Raw genomic sequence first — 14,015 nt, 5'->3', positions numbered from 1 at the left:
TTTGACTCTTGCTTTTTCTGGAGGGAGTGAAGTCCTGTTTAGCATTGGTTGGTAACGGAAACAAACTCATCCCATCTCAAAAGCCACCTATTTAAAATTGCATTTTCTGTGTAGCTCTCCCTCTTGTTTGTATTTATAATTGTATTTTATTTATTGGATTCTATTTGTGATTGTATTTTATTTATTGTAGTACCTCTGCTTGTCTGTGACTGTAAAGTGTCCTTGGGAGCTTTGAAATGCACTTAAAATGTAATTTATTATTATTATTATTACAAACGAAGTTAATCTGTCATACACTACATGCAGCAGCATGAATGAAAAGAATATTAAAATGCTATCTATTAGCTAGCTGGCTAGCTCTCTAGCTGGCTATCAGTTATTTATTGGCTAGCTAATCTCACTAGCTAGCTATCTAGCTGGCTACATATCTATTTGATATATATTTGCTAACTAGCTATCTCGCTGGCTACCTAACTAGCTATCTATCTCGCTAGCTATCAATTAGTTATCCATTAGCCAGCTAGCTAACTTTCTATCTATTTGAGTTTTTCCACATTGAGTAAACGCTGGCGCATGTGGCTGCCGCTACTCACCCACAGAAAAGCTGATCCTGTGATTGTAAGGTGACCTTGAGAATTTTGAAAGGCGCTTATAAATGAAATGTATTATTATTATTATAAAGGGTAATGACATATTTTGGTTTTGGACGAGGGGGGCTTTACTTCGAACTATTTTCAGGCCAAAAACATTTTAAATATCTACCTGATATTATTGGGGAAAAATGGCGACTAAAAGTTAAATACATATTTTTGTTTGGGTCGGGAGGCATCTTTATCTCGAAGCAGTTTCAGGTTAAAACAATTTTAAGTGACAACCAGAATTTTTTATTTAAACAAATATGGTGACAAAAGGGTGAATAAATGTTAACTTGTGGTGTTATTATTTTTAGGATCACCAAATGAAGAGTTATATTTCCCCGTGTTCGGGTCTTGAATTCAAATTTCTAAAATTAAACACGGGGCAAAAATGGACGGAACACAATTATCCGGCTGGCGACATTACCGGAAGTATTACATTGACGGACACAAATGCTAAGGTGACGCGTATCCGGCCAGCTCAGCGTCGTCACGTCATCCATCCTGGTGGTCTCGGGTCCTCCTTTTCCCCAATCGGACTGTCCTCTCGGGTGTCAAAAGCAACGAAACCCAAAAGGTCGTGTACTGTCAAGCGGACAAGATGGTGCTGCTGACGATGATCGCCCGACTGGCCGACGGTCTGCCGCTGGCCGCTTCTATGCAAGAGGACGAGCAGGTTCGTTACGACGTCACTTTCTGAGCCAACTGGGTTTCGGGCGCCTCTGCGGTTCGGTTCGGTTCAAGTCGGACCTTCGTTATTTCCACGTGTGCAGGTCGGATTCCGTTTAGAAATCCTTCAGATGCAGAACCGTGCAGTGGTTTGTTTATTTACATCGACTAACTGGGAACTGATTCCTGTCAGAGAATCATTTCATTCTGGCTAATATCAAATATGACATAATCCATAATTTGGATTTGTGGGAGAAGACCTGGAATTACCTGGAATGTGTTCCACCAATCAATTTATTATTATTATTTTAGTTACTAGCGTGTCAGGTGACATTGTAGATGAATGTTTCACTATTATCGTGTAATAATATTAATAATATCAATTATAATAATGATCTTAAGAATACATGTAATCATTATGATTACATTAAAAACAATTTAATAATAAAAACCTTGTCATAAAGGATGTACCGGGCACCCCTAGAGCACATGAGCTCCTTTTCAAAACTAGTCCTTGCGTGTTCCCCATTGTGGGACGAATAAAGGTTTTCTGATTCTGATTCCACGATGACGATCAAACGGTGTCATCCTTGTATGATTTTTTTAAATTCATACATCGAAACTGAATTCTAATATTTTCTCCTTTGCTTGTTTGCTATCAACAAAGGGAAGCGAAAAGGTTTGTTGTGTCCTTTGTATTTTATTTATTATAGTACCTATGCTTGTCTGTGACTGTAATGTGTCCTTGAGAGCTTTGAAAGGCGCTTAAAATGTAATGTATTATTACCATTATTATTATTTGCATCCTTTTTTTGTGTGCGTGGTGATGTGCTGTGATGCTTTTAGGGACACTCCGACATACCAAATTTCCACAACAATGCGATAAAAGTAGCACCTAGCATAAACACCAACAAGCAAGAGTTTAACAGCTATGAGATACTGCGACTGTGATGCGTTCAAGGAAGCACCGACAGATACATTTTGCACACCAATGTGATAAAATTAGCACCTAGCATACACATTAGCGCTAACAAACAATCAGTGCACTTCAATTAGTGCAGGCAGACGCAACAATGCGATAAAAGTAGCACCTAGCATTAACACCAACAAGCAAGAGTTTGACAGCTATGAGATACTGCGACTGTGATGCGTTCAAGGACGCTCCGACATATAAAATATGATACACCAATATGATAAAGTTAGCACCTAGCATACACATTAGCGCTAACAAACAATCAGAGCACATGGCGCATTTTTTCGTTTTATCTTTACATCATTCTTTTATTTGTCCATTAGCTATCTAGCTAACTAGCTGGCTAGCTATCTATTTGCTTTATATTAGCTATCTAACTAGCTGGCTGGCTATCTGTCTATTTGCTGTCTATTAGCTATCTAACTAACTAGCTGGCTATATAGCTAGCTATCTATTTGCTGTCTGTTAGCTATCTAACTAACTAGCTGCTATGTAGCTAGCTATCTATTTCCTGTCTATCAGCTATCTCACTTACTAGCTGGCTATGGCTATCTATTTGCTGTCTATTAGCTATTTGATTAATTAGCTGTTTATCTGTCTAGCTAGCTATTCGCTAGCTAGCTAGCTTCCGGGTTGAGTGAACGTTGGCGCGTGTGGTTGCCGCTGCTCACCCACAGAAAAACTTCTCCTGTGACTGTAAAATGACCATGAGAGTTTTGTAAGGCGCTTAGAAATGAAATATATTATTATTATTATTATTTCAATTATTGCAGACGTCGCTACTATGATGCGTTCAAAGACCCCCCCCCAATCACACGTGTCTTTTGCAGTTGGGCCGGGACCTCCAGCAGTACCAGAGTCAAGCTAAGCAGCTCTTCCGAAAAGTCAACGAGCAAAGCCCCAGGCGATGCACTTTAGAAGCAGGCTCCGTGTCCTTCCAGTGAGGCGCCGCCGAGATCAAAACAAAACAGTATCCGAGTAGTTGTACTCGATTACACGCCAGTTACATCATAACGGCTCTCTCCACTTTGAGCGCAGCTACGTGCTGGAGAAAGGCGTGTGTTACTTGGTCCTATGCGAAGCTAGTTTCCCTAAAAAACTGGCCTTCGCCTACCTGGAGGACCTTCAGGCCGAGTTCCACGAGCAGCACGGCAAGAAGGTGCCCACCGTTTCGCGGCCGTACTCCTTCATCGAGTTCGGTAAGTGCTTCAATATGTCAAAAAAAAAACCCTTGCGGGTATGTAAAATAAATACTGCACAGCGATACCTCAGTTTACGAACTTAATTGGTTCCCAGAAAGTGTATGTAAGGCGAAAAGTGTGTCTTCCAAACATTAATTCCCCATAGGAAACCATTAAAAATGAGAACAATCCGTTTCCAGGTCCCCATAAAACATAATTTCCAACTAAATAAGCCTTAAAACTTGATGGAGAATAAGAAATTATCATATTTAAAAGTTTTATGCTATTATATGCTTAGTCAACATGTGTGACTCGAATACACAATTGAAGCACAGACAACCTGGGGTCAATCTGAGGTCAACAGACACAGCTTGTTAAACTGTCATCTTCAGCTAGGAGATCTGGCCTTGGATAGAATTTAGGACTTGGGAAACTCCTTTATCACAGAAGTAATTTAAGACTTGAAACTCCTTCACAGGAAGAGCTCATTCGCCAGGTTACAAATTGATCAGTTCATGGAAAAGATAATGTTTTATTGCTTACCGCTGTCCGTGCTTAGAACTCAAGAGGTGTGGTATTCTAATCAAGAAAACTGTGCTTTGCTAATGTATCACTTAAATATTTGCATATACTCTCAATAAATATAGCTTGGCAGAGGCCGGCAGAATTCAGGCGTCTGTTATGAATGGCTGCGTCTCCTGCCGGCAGTAAAAGACAATCTTTCTGGGTTCTAGTCTTATCCACAGTGTCCGATCGAACATCTCTAACAAAACTACACAAAATATACCTTATTTTATGTATAATAAATGTACGATTGTATTGTAATTAAAGTAATAAACTGTACTGTATAATAAAGTCGTTTTATTGACCTTTGTGATGGTCGTTGATGTAGTTGCCTCTTGATGATATCCGAGTGAAGTTGTCGTGCTTTCTCGGCGATAATACCCTCACTCACACTTCCCCCTGCTAGCTGCTTTTCGTTAATCCAAATCATCAGAAGTTTTTCAACCTCTTCTATTACCTGAGACCGTTGCTTAGACAACACAGAAACACCCTTAGCCACACGTAGCAACGGTCGACTTAGCATACTAGTACTGGGACGCTAAGTCACACAAACGCACACCTCGTACGTGTTTTTCTATGGTCTCCTTCTTCTTTTGTGACCTATTTGGCTTAATACTAGCCTGTGGTGAGGTCTTTTTCGGTCCCATAACAGCAAAAGTACTCCACTCGATAGCAAACTACGTCTGCACCCAAAGGAAGTGGGTGTGGAAAACTAGTCCGGTTTTGTGTTCAGCCCCCGAAAACTAGTAGTTTGCGGTGGGGTCTTTTTCGGTCGATAATAGCAAAAGTACTCCACTAGAAAACTAGTCCGCCAGCCATTGTGGAGCTACGTGTGTTTCCCGAAAACTAGTTTGTATGCCAAGATTACATTCTCGCGAATGTAACGTTCGTAAGGTGAAAAGTTCCTTAGCTAAAGCGTTTGTAAACCGAGGTATCACTGTATATTTGATTAAAAAAAAACTAGCCAAAAGCGCTTCAAAGTGAAAAACAAGCTAACTGTAATGACAGCAGCAACCACCGGAGGTCGCCTTTGAGCAACTAAGCGACTATACGTACATCCGTCCACAGACACGTACATCCAAAAGACCAAGAAGGCCTACATTGACAGTCGTGCTCGACGGAACTTGGGCAGCATCAACACGGAGCTGCAAGACGTGCAGAGGATCATGGTGGCCAACATCGAAGAGGTTCTCCAGAGAGGAGAGGCGCTCTCCGGTATGTACACACCAGTCCAATTATATTCGTATGTTTATCCACCCCCCCCCCCAAAAAAAAATGAAACTCTGTTACTTTAACTCAATCATTACCAGACGATGTGAAAAAAAATGTGTGCAATCCAGTGCCAGGGTTTTTGTCATTTTCAGTCAAATTGCAGGACACACAGAATTGTCCCTAATTGTCCCCCCACCCCTAGCATTGGACTGCAAGGCCAGCAACTTGTCCAGCCTGTCCAAGAAGTACCGCAGCGACGCTAAGTACCTGAACACGCGCTCCACATACGCCAAGCTAGCGGCCGGCGGCGTTTTTTTCATCATGCTCATCGTCTACGTACGCTTCTGGTGGCTTTGAGAAGGACGGACGGTGGTGGCGTCAATTTTCTCGCACACACACACACAAAAAAAAACTGAACGAACCCCTTAAAGGACAACCGACACCCCCGGACAAGTTGCGTCCATAATTTGTTAAATCACTTTAAATGACTTCTACTGACTGACGTTGCCCTAAGTGACGTCAAGGAGGGAACGCCCCTGACCGAGAAAGCGACACACAATGCATTTTGGGTACTTTGTTTGGTCTGAAAACATCGTGTTGATGGCGAAATTAGAAGTAAAACACATAAATAGTGCGATGCTGAATCGTGTGTTGCACCAAGACTACTATTTGATACTAGTTGACACAAATTCCCAGCAGACAAATCAGCCCATTTCCAACGGAGCTTGGGCGCCATCTTGTGCATTTTCTGGGCGCTACGTTGGAGTCCAGACGGCTCGAATTGATATAGAAGGACTCCTTTAATCGATTGCAAACATGTATGCTTTCCTCTTCAGAACTATTTGAATCATATTCATAACTGGATGAGTAACACGAAAGAATCCTTTTTCCGAATCTGAACTCTCTGAAGCCATTGTTTTGATTCTGGAGCAAGGCACTTTCACGTGTAGTTTACACCAAAACCTTTATCTGTAAAACCTTTTATTTGAGGCGTTTTCGGGGTTTTTTTTGGGAAGATTTCGCCTCACACTGTAGTCGGACACGGCTATATCGTAAATCCAGAGACACACACACACACACACACACACACTACATTTTATCTTGTACAAAGTTTACCCGTGTAAATTAACAAGTGGGTCGCCAGGTAGAGACGGTTGAGGCTGCTTTTCTCTTATGTCTTGCAAATATTAAAAAAAATATTAGCGCAACTGTGTGGAATCCATTTTTTTGTACAAAAACAAATGCAACATTTAACACAGTCATGTGATCGTCAAATATGTAATTGGCTATAGAGTAAAACAGTCACGTGATCATTGGACAATATCGAACTTGGGACGCTAGATGGCGACAGAGACCATGAAATGAATGACAACACACCATTGTCATACATGTAGTGTACTGGCAAATATTTTTTTTAAATGTTTTGAGTCGACGGGTTCAACTGTAACATTGCACTTAAATATTCTACTGGTATATATATTTAAAAGGACTTGATTCAAATAAAATGGAGTGAACAGAAAAATGAGGCTGTGTGATCGCGTCAAATTGGCTCGAGTAAAAGTCACGTGATAATTGGATAATATTGGAGTATGGACGCTAGATGGCGACAGAGACCACGAAATGAATGACAACACACCATTGCAATACAGTACTGGCACTGGCAAATATATACACTATTATTTTTATGTATTTACTTTTGACAGTACGGGTTCAACAGTAACATTATTGTAGTTTTTGTGGACCAAAAAATGTTTCTTTTCCAGGAAGAATAGTTTTATCTGGTCATTTTTGTCTGAAAAAGTTGGAAATCCGACAATCGGAAAAAAAAATTCTCATCCCGGCTCTAAAGTCACCCAAATTGAACTGTAGTTTTACTGCTATCTAGCTATTAGCTATATGGCTTGCTATCTATTAGCGATATAGGTCGCTATCTATTAACTGGCTGTTTTGCTAATGGTTAGCTGGCTATTGGCTCTATAGATTGCAATCTATTAGCGAGCTAGCATTCTATTTGAGTTTCTTCTGGGTTGAGTGAACACTGGCGCATATGGCTGCCGCTAAAGTGAGTTTGGAAAGGCGCTTATAAATGAAATGTAGTATTATTGTTTTTTAGTGCCTCAAATTTTCTCCAATTTTTGATGATACTAGCGTAGCGTGTTCTACCGGAGACAAATTCCTTGTGCGTTCTACATACTGGGCTAATAAAAATGATTCTGATTTAAGAAAGGAAGAATTTAATCAACTAAACTACAGATAACAAACAAACGGGTTGATGCCAACAGTGCGACAGACAACATCATACATCACACAAACGGTGAAGCAAAACAGAGAGAACGACATGTCACAAATTAAAATCCAGAGATTTAGTGTGGAATTTGTTGTTTTACAATTCATTGTAAACGGAACTAGTGTACGGACGCCCGTCCTCCATAGAACTAGAAAAAAAAACATCAGAAATGCTTAAAACATTAAGTTTCGATAAGAACTCAACACGCCGAAATTGCTTGTTGGGCTTCAGACGTTGGGTTGATCCTTTCACAACTTAATGTCAACTGAAAAACAAAAAATATCGGTTTCTAGCTAGATTGTTTACTGCTGTCGCCGGGATTCCGATGATCCGTCGCAGACGCGCGGTTATCGGTATCATCTTCGGACGAATCCGACGTCATATCCGAATCGGACAGCGGCGCCATGAGACCCTCGGTTGTGGATTGTACGTTGTTTTTCGTCGCCGCTTGGAGACTTGGGTGACGGTGGGGCTTGGCTTCTTGGTCTTCATGAAGTCGCATGTGCGCAAGGAAGTAGTCCTTGTTCATAAAAGATTTCTGACAAATTTTGCAGGATTGAGATTTATCGGTCTGGGATGACTCGCCCGCCTTAGCGACGTGAAGATCTTTCGTATCAGTTTGCGATTTCGTGCAATCTTCCAAATACAATTTGCGGGCTAACATCTGACTGGTTTTCGAAGTATTTTTTTCCGAAGATTCATCGTCGGAAGAATCGGAAGTTGCATCGTTCTTGTCCGGTTCCGAAGTCGGCTTTTGGTTTTCCGATAAAACGCCCTTGTTGTTGTTGTTCCGTTGGCTTTTCCTTCTTGTGCGTTACTAAATGCGACGCTAGCAAGGCTTGCGTGGTGAAACTTTGGAGGCAAATCGAGCATTTGAAAGGTTTTTCGGTTTCGGACGGTTTTGGCGGTGGCGGCGTGGATTTTTTCGGGAGCAGCTGAAGCTTTATAAGATCCGCTACCGCTACAAAGTTTTTTTGACATGAGCTGGTGGAGGCGTAGCCTTTGGAGTCGTGCGTTTTCGCGTGCGCGGTGAGGAAGTCACGCGTGGTGAAAGTTTTCGGACATTGCGGACAGGTGAAATAATTCTCAGTTTTGACGGTTTTCGTCACCACTGACGATTTTTTTGTCTCGGAAGGAAGATTTTTATCCTTCTCCGTCGTCCCTTGTTGACCGGCGATATCCGATTCCTCCGGTTCCTCTTTTGTATGCTGCGTTTGTACGTGCGATACGAGAAGTTCTTCGATGGAGAACTTTTCCGTACAAATCGAGCAGTTAAAAGATCGGACGGCGTCAGGCGCTTTGGCGATCGGCGTCAATTTATCCGCCGAGCTAACTTTCGGACTTTCCGTCGTCGGGCGTTGTTGAGCGAAGTTCAAGTAGACAGGCGGTCTCTCCCGGTCATGCGTTCGTTTGTGCGACGCGAGGAAGTCGCTGGTGGTGAAGGTTTTTCGACAAATCGGGCAAGGGAAATAATTGTCGGCGGTGGTCGGTTTAGCCACCGACGTCGAATCGTCCGATCGTGATTCAAGTTTTTTGTTTTCCTCCATCTTACATGAGCTTTCGGAAGCTGTCGGTTCCTCATTGGTGTGTTCTCGTCGGATGTGCGATATGAGAAGATGTCTGTCCGAAAAGTTTTGAACACAAACCGAGCAGGTGAAAGTTTTGACTGCGTCAGATGGTTTAACGTCAGATGCTTTGTTTCTGTGATGCGTTTTGGCGTGTTTCTTCAAATCCTTTAAGAGGTCAAATTTTTCGCCGCATTGGAAACACTTGCATTTTACCTTCAAAGTTTTTTTGACGTCGTGTTTGGATGCAGAGGAATCCGACGTCGCTTTCTCCGTTTTATTTGAAACCAGAAACAAGCGCTCTTGTTTAAGTGGAAGATCTTTCTCGTGTTTCGTTGTTGGATCTTGTTGATCGCAACTACCTGACGGAAGCGTTTTCTCCTTGCTGTGCGTCTTTGAGTGAGATTTGAGATCGTCCTGACTCTGGAAGATCTTCTTGCAAACCAAACAGGTGAAGGTTCGGGAATTCTTTCCATTGTGTGTTTTTGCGTGTTTATCCGATTTTTTGCGGGAAAACCTTTGGGATTTCTTCTTAGCATTGCCGACGTAATCGCTATCGCTAGTCATGCCGTCCGTATCGGAGATGGGAGCCAAGTAATCCGGCGGCGGGTTGGAATCCTCAGAGCGGCGGTCCCCGTTGACTTGGGTTGTCTTACGTTGACTCGTCCTGAGTTCCATCCTTACCTCGGTCGTGTTTTTTTTTGCTGGAGGCTCTCCCCATTCTTCCTCGCTATCGTCTGACAGAGGACGGATGCCTACGTGACACAAATGAATGACAATAGCGTTAATGATGAGCGGGAAACCTGCGATGGAGCGTTGTCAGAGATGTTCGGTCGGACAAAGGCAGGAATATCGGCTTTTACTGCCAGCAGGGAACGCAGTCATTCATGACAGACGCCTGAATTCTGTAGCCCTCTGCCAAGCTATTTATTGAGAGTTAATGCAAATTTAAGTGATACATTAGTAAAACGTAGTTTTCTTGATTAGAATACCACACCCCTGGAGCGTTTCTAAGCACGAACAGCTGTAAGCAATAAAACATTGTCTTTTCTGTGAACTGATACATTTGTAACCTGGCTAATGAGCTCTTCCTGTGAAGGAGTTTCAAGTCATAAATTACTCCGGTGATAAAGGACTTTCCCAAGTCCTAAATTATGTCCAAGGCCAGATCTTCTAGATGAAGATGACAGTTTAACAAGCTGTGTCTGTTGACCTCAGATTGACCCCAGGTTGTCTGCGCCTTTTGTTTGGTTGGCCAGCTAACCATGAAACTTTTAAATATGATAACTTCTTATTCTGTCTAATCTCTATCAAGCGTCAATGCGAATTGGGAACTGAGATTTCCCCGCTTGGAATTGAAATGGATTGACACGGTGATAGATAATAGACAGAATAGAAGTTAGCATATGTTTTGTGAAAATGCCTTACTACAGGTTCGGAGAGATCGCAGCAGAGAAATGACCACAAACACACATCCAAATTGGTTCAGTGGTTCAAAGGAATTATTATTGAAACATATTGTCACATTCCTACTATAAGACACTTAGCATTTTCATGGTGGGGGGGGGGGGTGTCACCGATATTAGCTTAGCCATCTTCCCGTTTGCGGTTCATTTAGTTTCACAATAACGACAGGCGCGTTAGCTCGAGAAAGGTTAGTGTGAACCCGAGAAAATGGAGGACGGACACAAACAACCGTACCTCTTCGCCGTCGAGCACGAGGATTAACAACGGCGTCCCTTTCATCGTCTTGTCGACGTTCGCGCGCCTCGTTGCTTCGACGGAATTCGTCCTCGTACTCCGCAATGGTCTTCTCGAACAATTCGAAGATTTCTTCGACGGCCACGTTGAGTTTGCGCTTCACCAATGCCCTCAACATTGTGACTTTACACATTTTTTACATCCACTGGTGTCGCTTCGTTAATAATTGCGACGGTGAAATGAAAAAAAGAGAGAGAACGAGACACTAAAACCCCAAACGGCTCCTCTTCTTCTTCGCCCTCGTAGTAGTTTGTTTTCAACGGAAGTTCACAGAACATAACGGCTCACTACCGCCACTTATTGTTCAGCGACGGGTACTGCATGTGGTCACATTTTGAACTGGTTGATTTTTATAAAGTAAAATGGAAATTAACATTACAATTATGTTCAGATAACCAATTTATTTCATATAATCCTAATACTAAAAATACTATACTGCCAAAAACAAAAAATCTAATGAATTGGTATTTTGCTTTATGGCGCCCGAGTAAGAAGCCGTCGGCAAGTGCTCTCACGAGCCTTGCTTTTTTGTTGTTGTTTTGTCGTGTGTTTTCTTTTGTCACTTTTTGGTGTTGTTGCGTCGTGCGACCGTAATCGGCTTCTATCTATCTATCTATCTATCTATCTATCTATCTATCTATCTATCTATCTATCTATCTATCTATCTATCTATCTATCTATCTATCTATCTATCTATCTATCAGCTTTCTGGCTGGCTCGCTAGCTATCTACAGTATTAGCTATCTATAAGCTAGCTAGCTATCTTTCTATCTATTTGAGTTACCGGGTTGAGTGACCGCTGGCGCGTGTGGCTGCCGCTGCCACCCACAGAAAAGCTTATCCTGTGACTGTAAAGTGACCTTGAGAGTTTTGAAAGGCGCTTAGAAATGAAATGTATTATTATTATTATTATTATTTTCGGCAGCACAAGCCAGCGGTGTTTTTGATTGAGAGGAATGTGGGTGCCATTTGACTGTCATTGCCGATTGTGCTTTTAGTTGCGCCGGCAATGGGCTGCATTTTCACATCTCCGTTTTGTTCAGCGGAAAGGTTGGTGCTGTTGGACGTATGTGGAACTGCCGCGGCTTGGAATTGAAGCGGATTCCCGTGGGACAGGTGATGTAAGACAATTTATTTTCGTCAATGGATGCTTCAGCTTTCATGTTTGCTTTCAAAATTTAGCTTGTAGCAGATTGAACTGTATAGTGCCACTTAGCAGTTTTTTTGACAACGATACTAGTGCAGCGTGTTCTACCGGAAACAAATTCCTTGTGTGTCCTACATACTTGGCAATAAAGATGATTCTGATTCTGATTAGCACAACATTTCACAAGTACAGAGACAAAAACATGCCTGCATCCCTTTTATTATCGCTCAACAAAATTGAATGAGATGTCGCTTCTGGTGGGTTTAAATCCACATTGCCGACACACTTGTGTCTGGTCACCTGGTACTTATACGTGAACCTCTTATTGCACGCCTTGCAACCAAACGGCTTCTCGCCGGTGTGTGTCCTCATGTGTATCATCACATACTTTTGACTGGAGAATCTTTTATGGCAAACGGGGCAGGTGAAATTGCCCCCAGTGTGCGTTCTCATGTGTAACACCATATGATCCTTGCGGGAGAAAACCTTTATGGCAAACAGAGCATGTCAAGGGTTTCTCGCCGGCGTGCGGCACCATTTCGCACTTATCTCGGAAGCTGTTTGTGCACTCGTCGTAGGAGACGGATGTCTCGCCCGTGTGGATCATCATGTGCTCCTTGAAAGAGAAACTTTTCGCGCTAGCGGAGCAAGTCAAAGGTTTTTCTCCGTTGTGCGTTGTCATGTGTCGGTTCAAGCTTGCCATGCAGCCGAATATTTTCCCGCATTCCGAGCACATTAATTTCATGGGGTTCCTGTCGGGATCTTTGCCGTCATCGCTGTGCTCAATCGCAAAAGACTGCGACATGCCGTCGTCCGGGTCGGATAGCTGAATGGGGTTTTCTGGTTGTGGGCAAGGTGCGTCCGTGGTCGCGAGTGGGCTGGAGGAAATCGGTAGCTCAGGAGCGTGGGTTCTCATGTGTGTCATCATTTTATGCCTGTCTCCGAATGTTTTAGTGCAAAATAAACAGGAAAAAGGTTTCTCACCAGTGTGTATTCGCATGTGGCGATCCCTGTGGTGCTTTAACGAGAATATTTTGGAGCAAAACGAGCAAGCAAACGGTTTCTCTCCGGTGTGCGTCCTCATGTGTCGGTTCAACGTTCCCTTCCGACTGAAGGTTTTGCCGCATTCGGAGCAGTTGAAGAGTCGGACGTCTGCGTGATGGCCGGCGACACCTTTGCCTTCGTTCCAACGCTTCAAACGACTTTCGGCGTCGTCGCTGCGATCCGTCTCTGACGACGTGACGTCACGCTCGTCCATGTCGGACAGTGGCGCGCTGCTTGAGTGTGGGTGTGATGTTCCCCCGGCATATCTGTTCTCCTCACTTTCGCTGCAGTGAAGTTGGTAAGAGTGAGCTCTCTTTTCATTCACTTCACCCTTCACAGGACGATCAGCGAGGGCTATGGTGATGACATCTCCATCATTTGAATCGAGAAGCTGCTCCCCATCCAGATAATTCCACACGGCCTCTTCTTTTTTAATGATGTGGGGCTCTGCTGCCGCTTCTTGGGGCTCAGGGTATTCCTCTGCAAGGTGCTGGGTATCTGCAGCTGAGAAAGGTTGTGATTAACATCCTTGGCCTTTAATATGGTGCATACCGAATAGATACAGAGTGTCAGTACCAGGCGATTTAGCAAAAGCTACGATAAAGTACAACAATTGCGCGTGCAAGACTTAAAACGGTAAAGTAAACAAACCGGCTTTGTCTATCCCCGATTGAGGCGTGTAAAACGCGTCCAGTAGTTCGCGTTGGCGCACGTTCTCTTCTTTCGATTGACAAAGTTCCTCCTCGTACTCCGCTATTGTCTTCTCAAGTAGTTCGAATATATCTTCCAATGCCACGTTTAGTCGCCGTTTCACTAACTCTCGCAGTATTTGTACTTTGCACATGTTTGTTTTTCACGCTCGTTCGCTGCTGAGCGGCTCGATGCTAACTTCCGGTTTTTCTTCTTCTGTGGTTTTGGCGAGCGAGCCCGTATTTAAAGTTTTACAATGTTCCTAATTCAGTGTTTTATCACATTAG

At 43.0% G+C, this 14,015-nt stretch overlaps 3 protein-coding genes across 3 annotated transcripts; 1 reads left to right on the top strand and 2 right to left on the bottom strand.

Annotated features, from left to right (window-relative positions):
• Positions 1 to 1,094: 1,094 nt before the first annotated feature.
• Positions 1,095 to 6,442, top strand: sec22bb (SEC22 homolog B, vesicle trafficking protein b). Its single transcript, XM_089001745.1, has 5 exons — positions 1,095 to 1,311; positions 3,108 to 3,217; positions 3,316 to 3,476; positions 5,091 to 5,237; positions 5,437 to 6,442. Exons 1-5 carry the CDS (start codon positions 1,237 to 1,239, stop codon positions 5,589 to 5,591), a joined length of 648 nt encoding a protein of 215 aa, XP_088857871.1. The 5' UTR covers positions 1,095 to 1,236; the 3' UTR covers positions 5,592 to 6,442.
• A 1,009-nt stretch (positions 6,443 to 7,451) lies between these two features.
• Positions 7,452 to 11,080, bottom strand: LOC148895072 (uncharacterized). Its single transcript, XM_089001735.1, has 2 exons — positions 10,788 to 11,080; positions 7,452 to 9,841 (listed from the first exon to the last, which is right to left on the bottom strand). Exons 1-2 carry the CDS (start codon positions 10,978 to 10,980, stop codon positions 8,220 to 8,222), a joined length of 1,815 nt encoding a protein of 604 aa, XP_088857861.1. The 5' UTR covers positions 10,981 to 11,080; the 3' UTR covers positions 7,452 to 8,219.
• A 1,094-nt stretch (positions 11,081 to 12,174) lies between these two features.
• Positions 12,175 to 13,925, bottom strand: LOC148895071 (uncharacterized). Its single transcript, XM_089000995.1, is given in 3 exon segments — positions 12,175 to 12,471; positions 12,473 to 13,542; positions 13,690 to 13,925. Coding segments are annotated over 3 exon segments (1,560 nt in total). The 5' UTR covers positions 13,883 to 13,925.
• Positions 13,926 to 14,015: the final 90 nt, after the last annotated feature.

This window comes from Hippocampus bargibanti, linkage group LG07 (genome assembly GCF_051943395.1).
Source record: "Hippocampus bargibanti isolate YZ-2025 linkage group LG07, ASM5194339v1, whole genome shotgun sequence".
In the NCBI taxonomy this organism is placed as follows: domain Eukaryota; kingdom Metazoa; phylum Chordata; class Actinopteri; order Syngnathiformes; family Syngnathidae; genus Hippocampus; species Hippocampus bargibanti.
The sequence above is the reverse complement of the archived record's forward strand: the minus strand, read 5'-3'. Positions and strand labels throughout refer to the sequence as shown.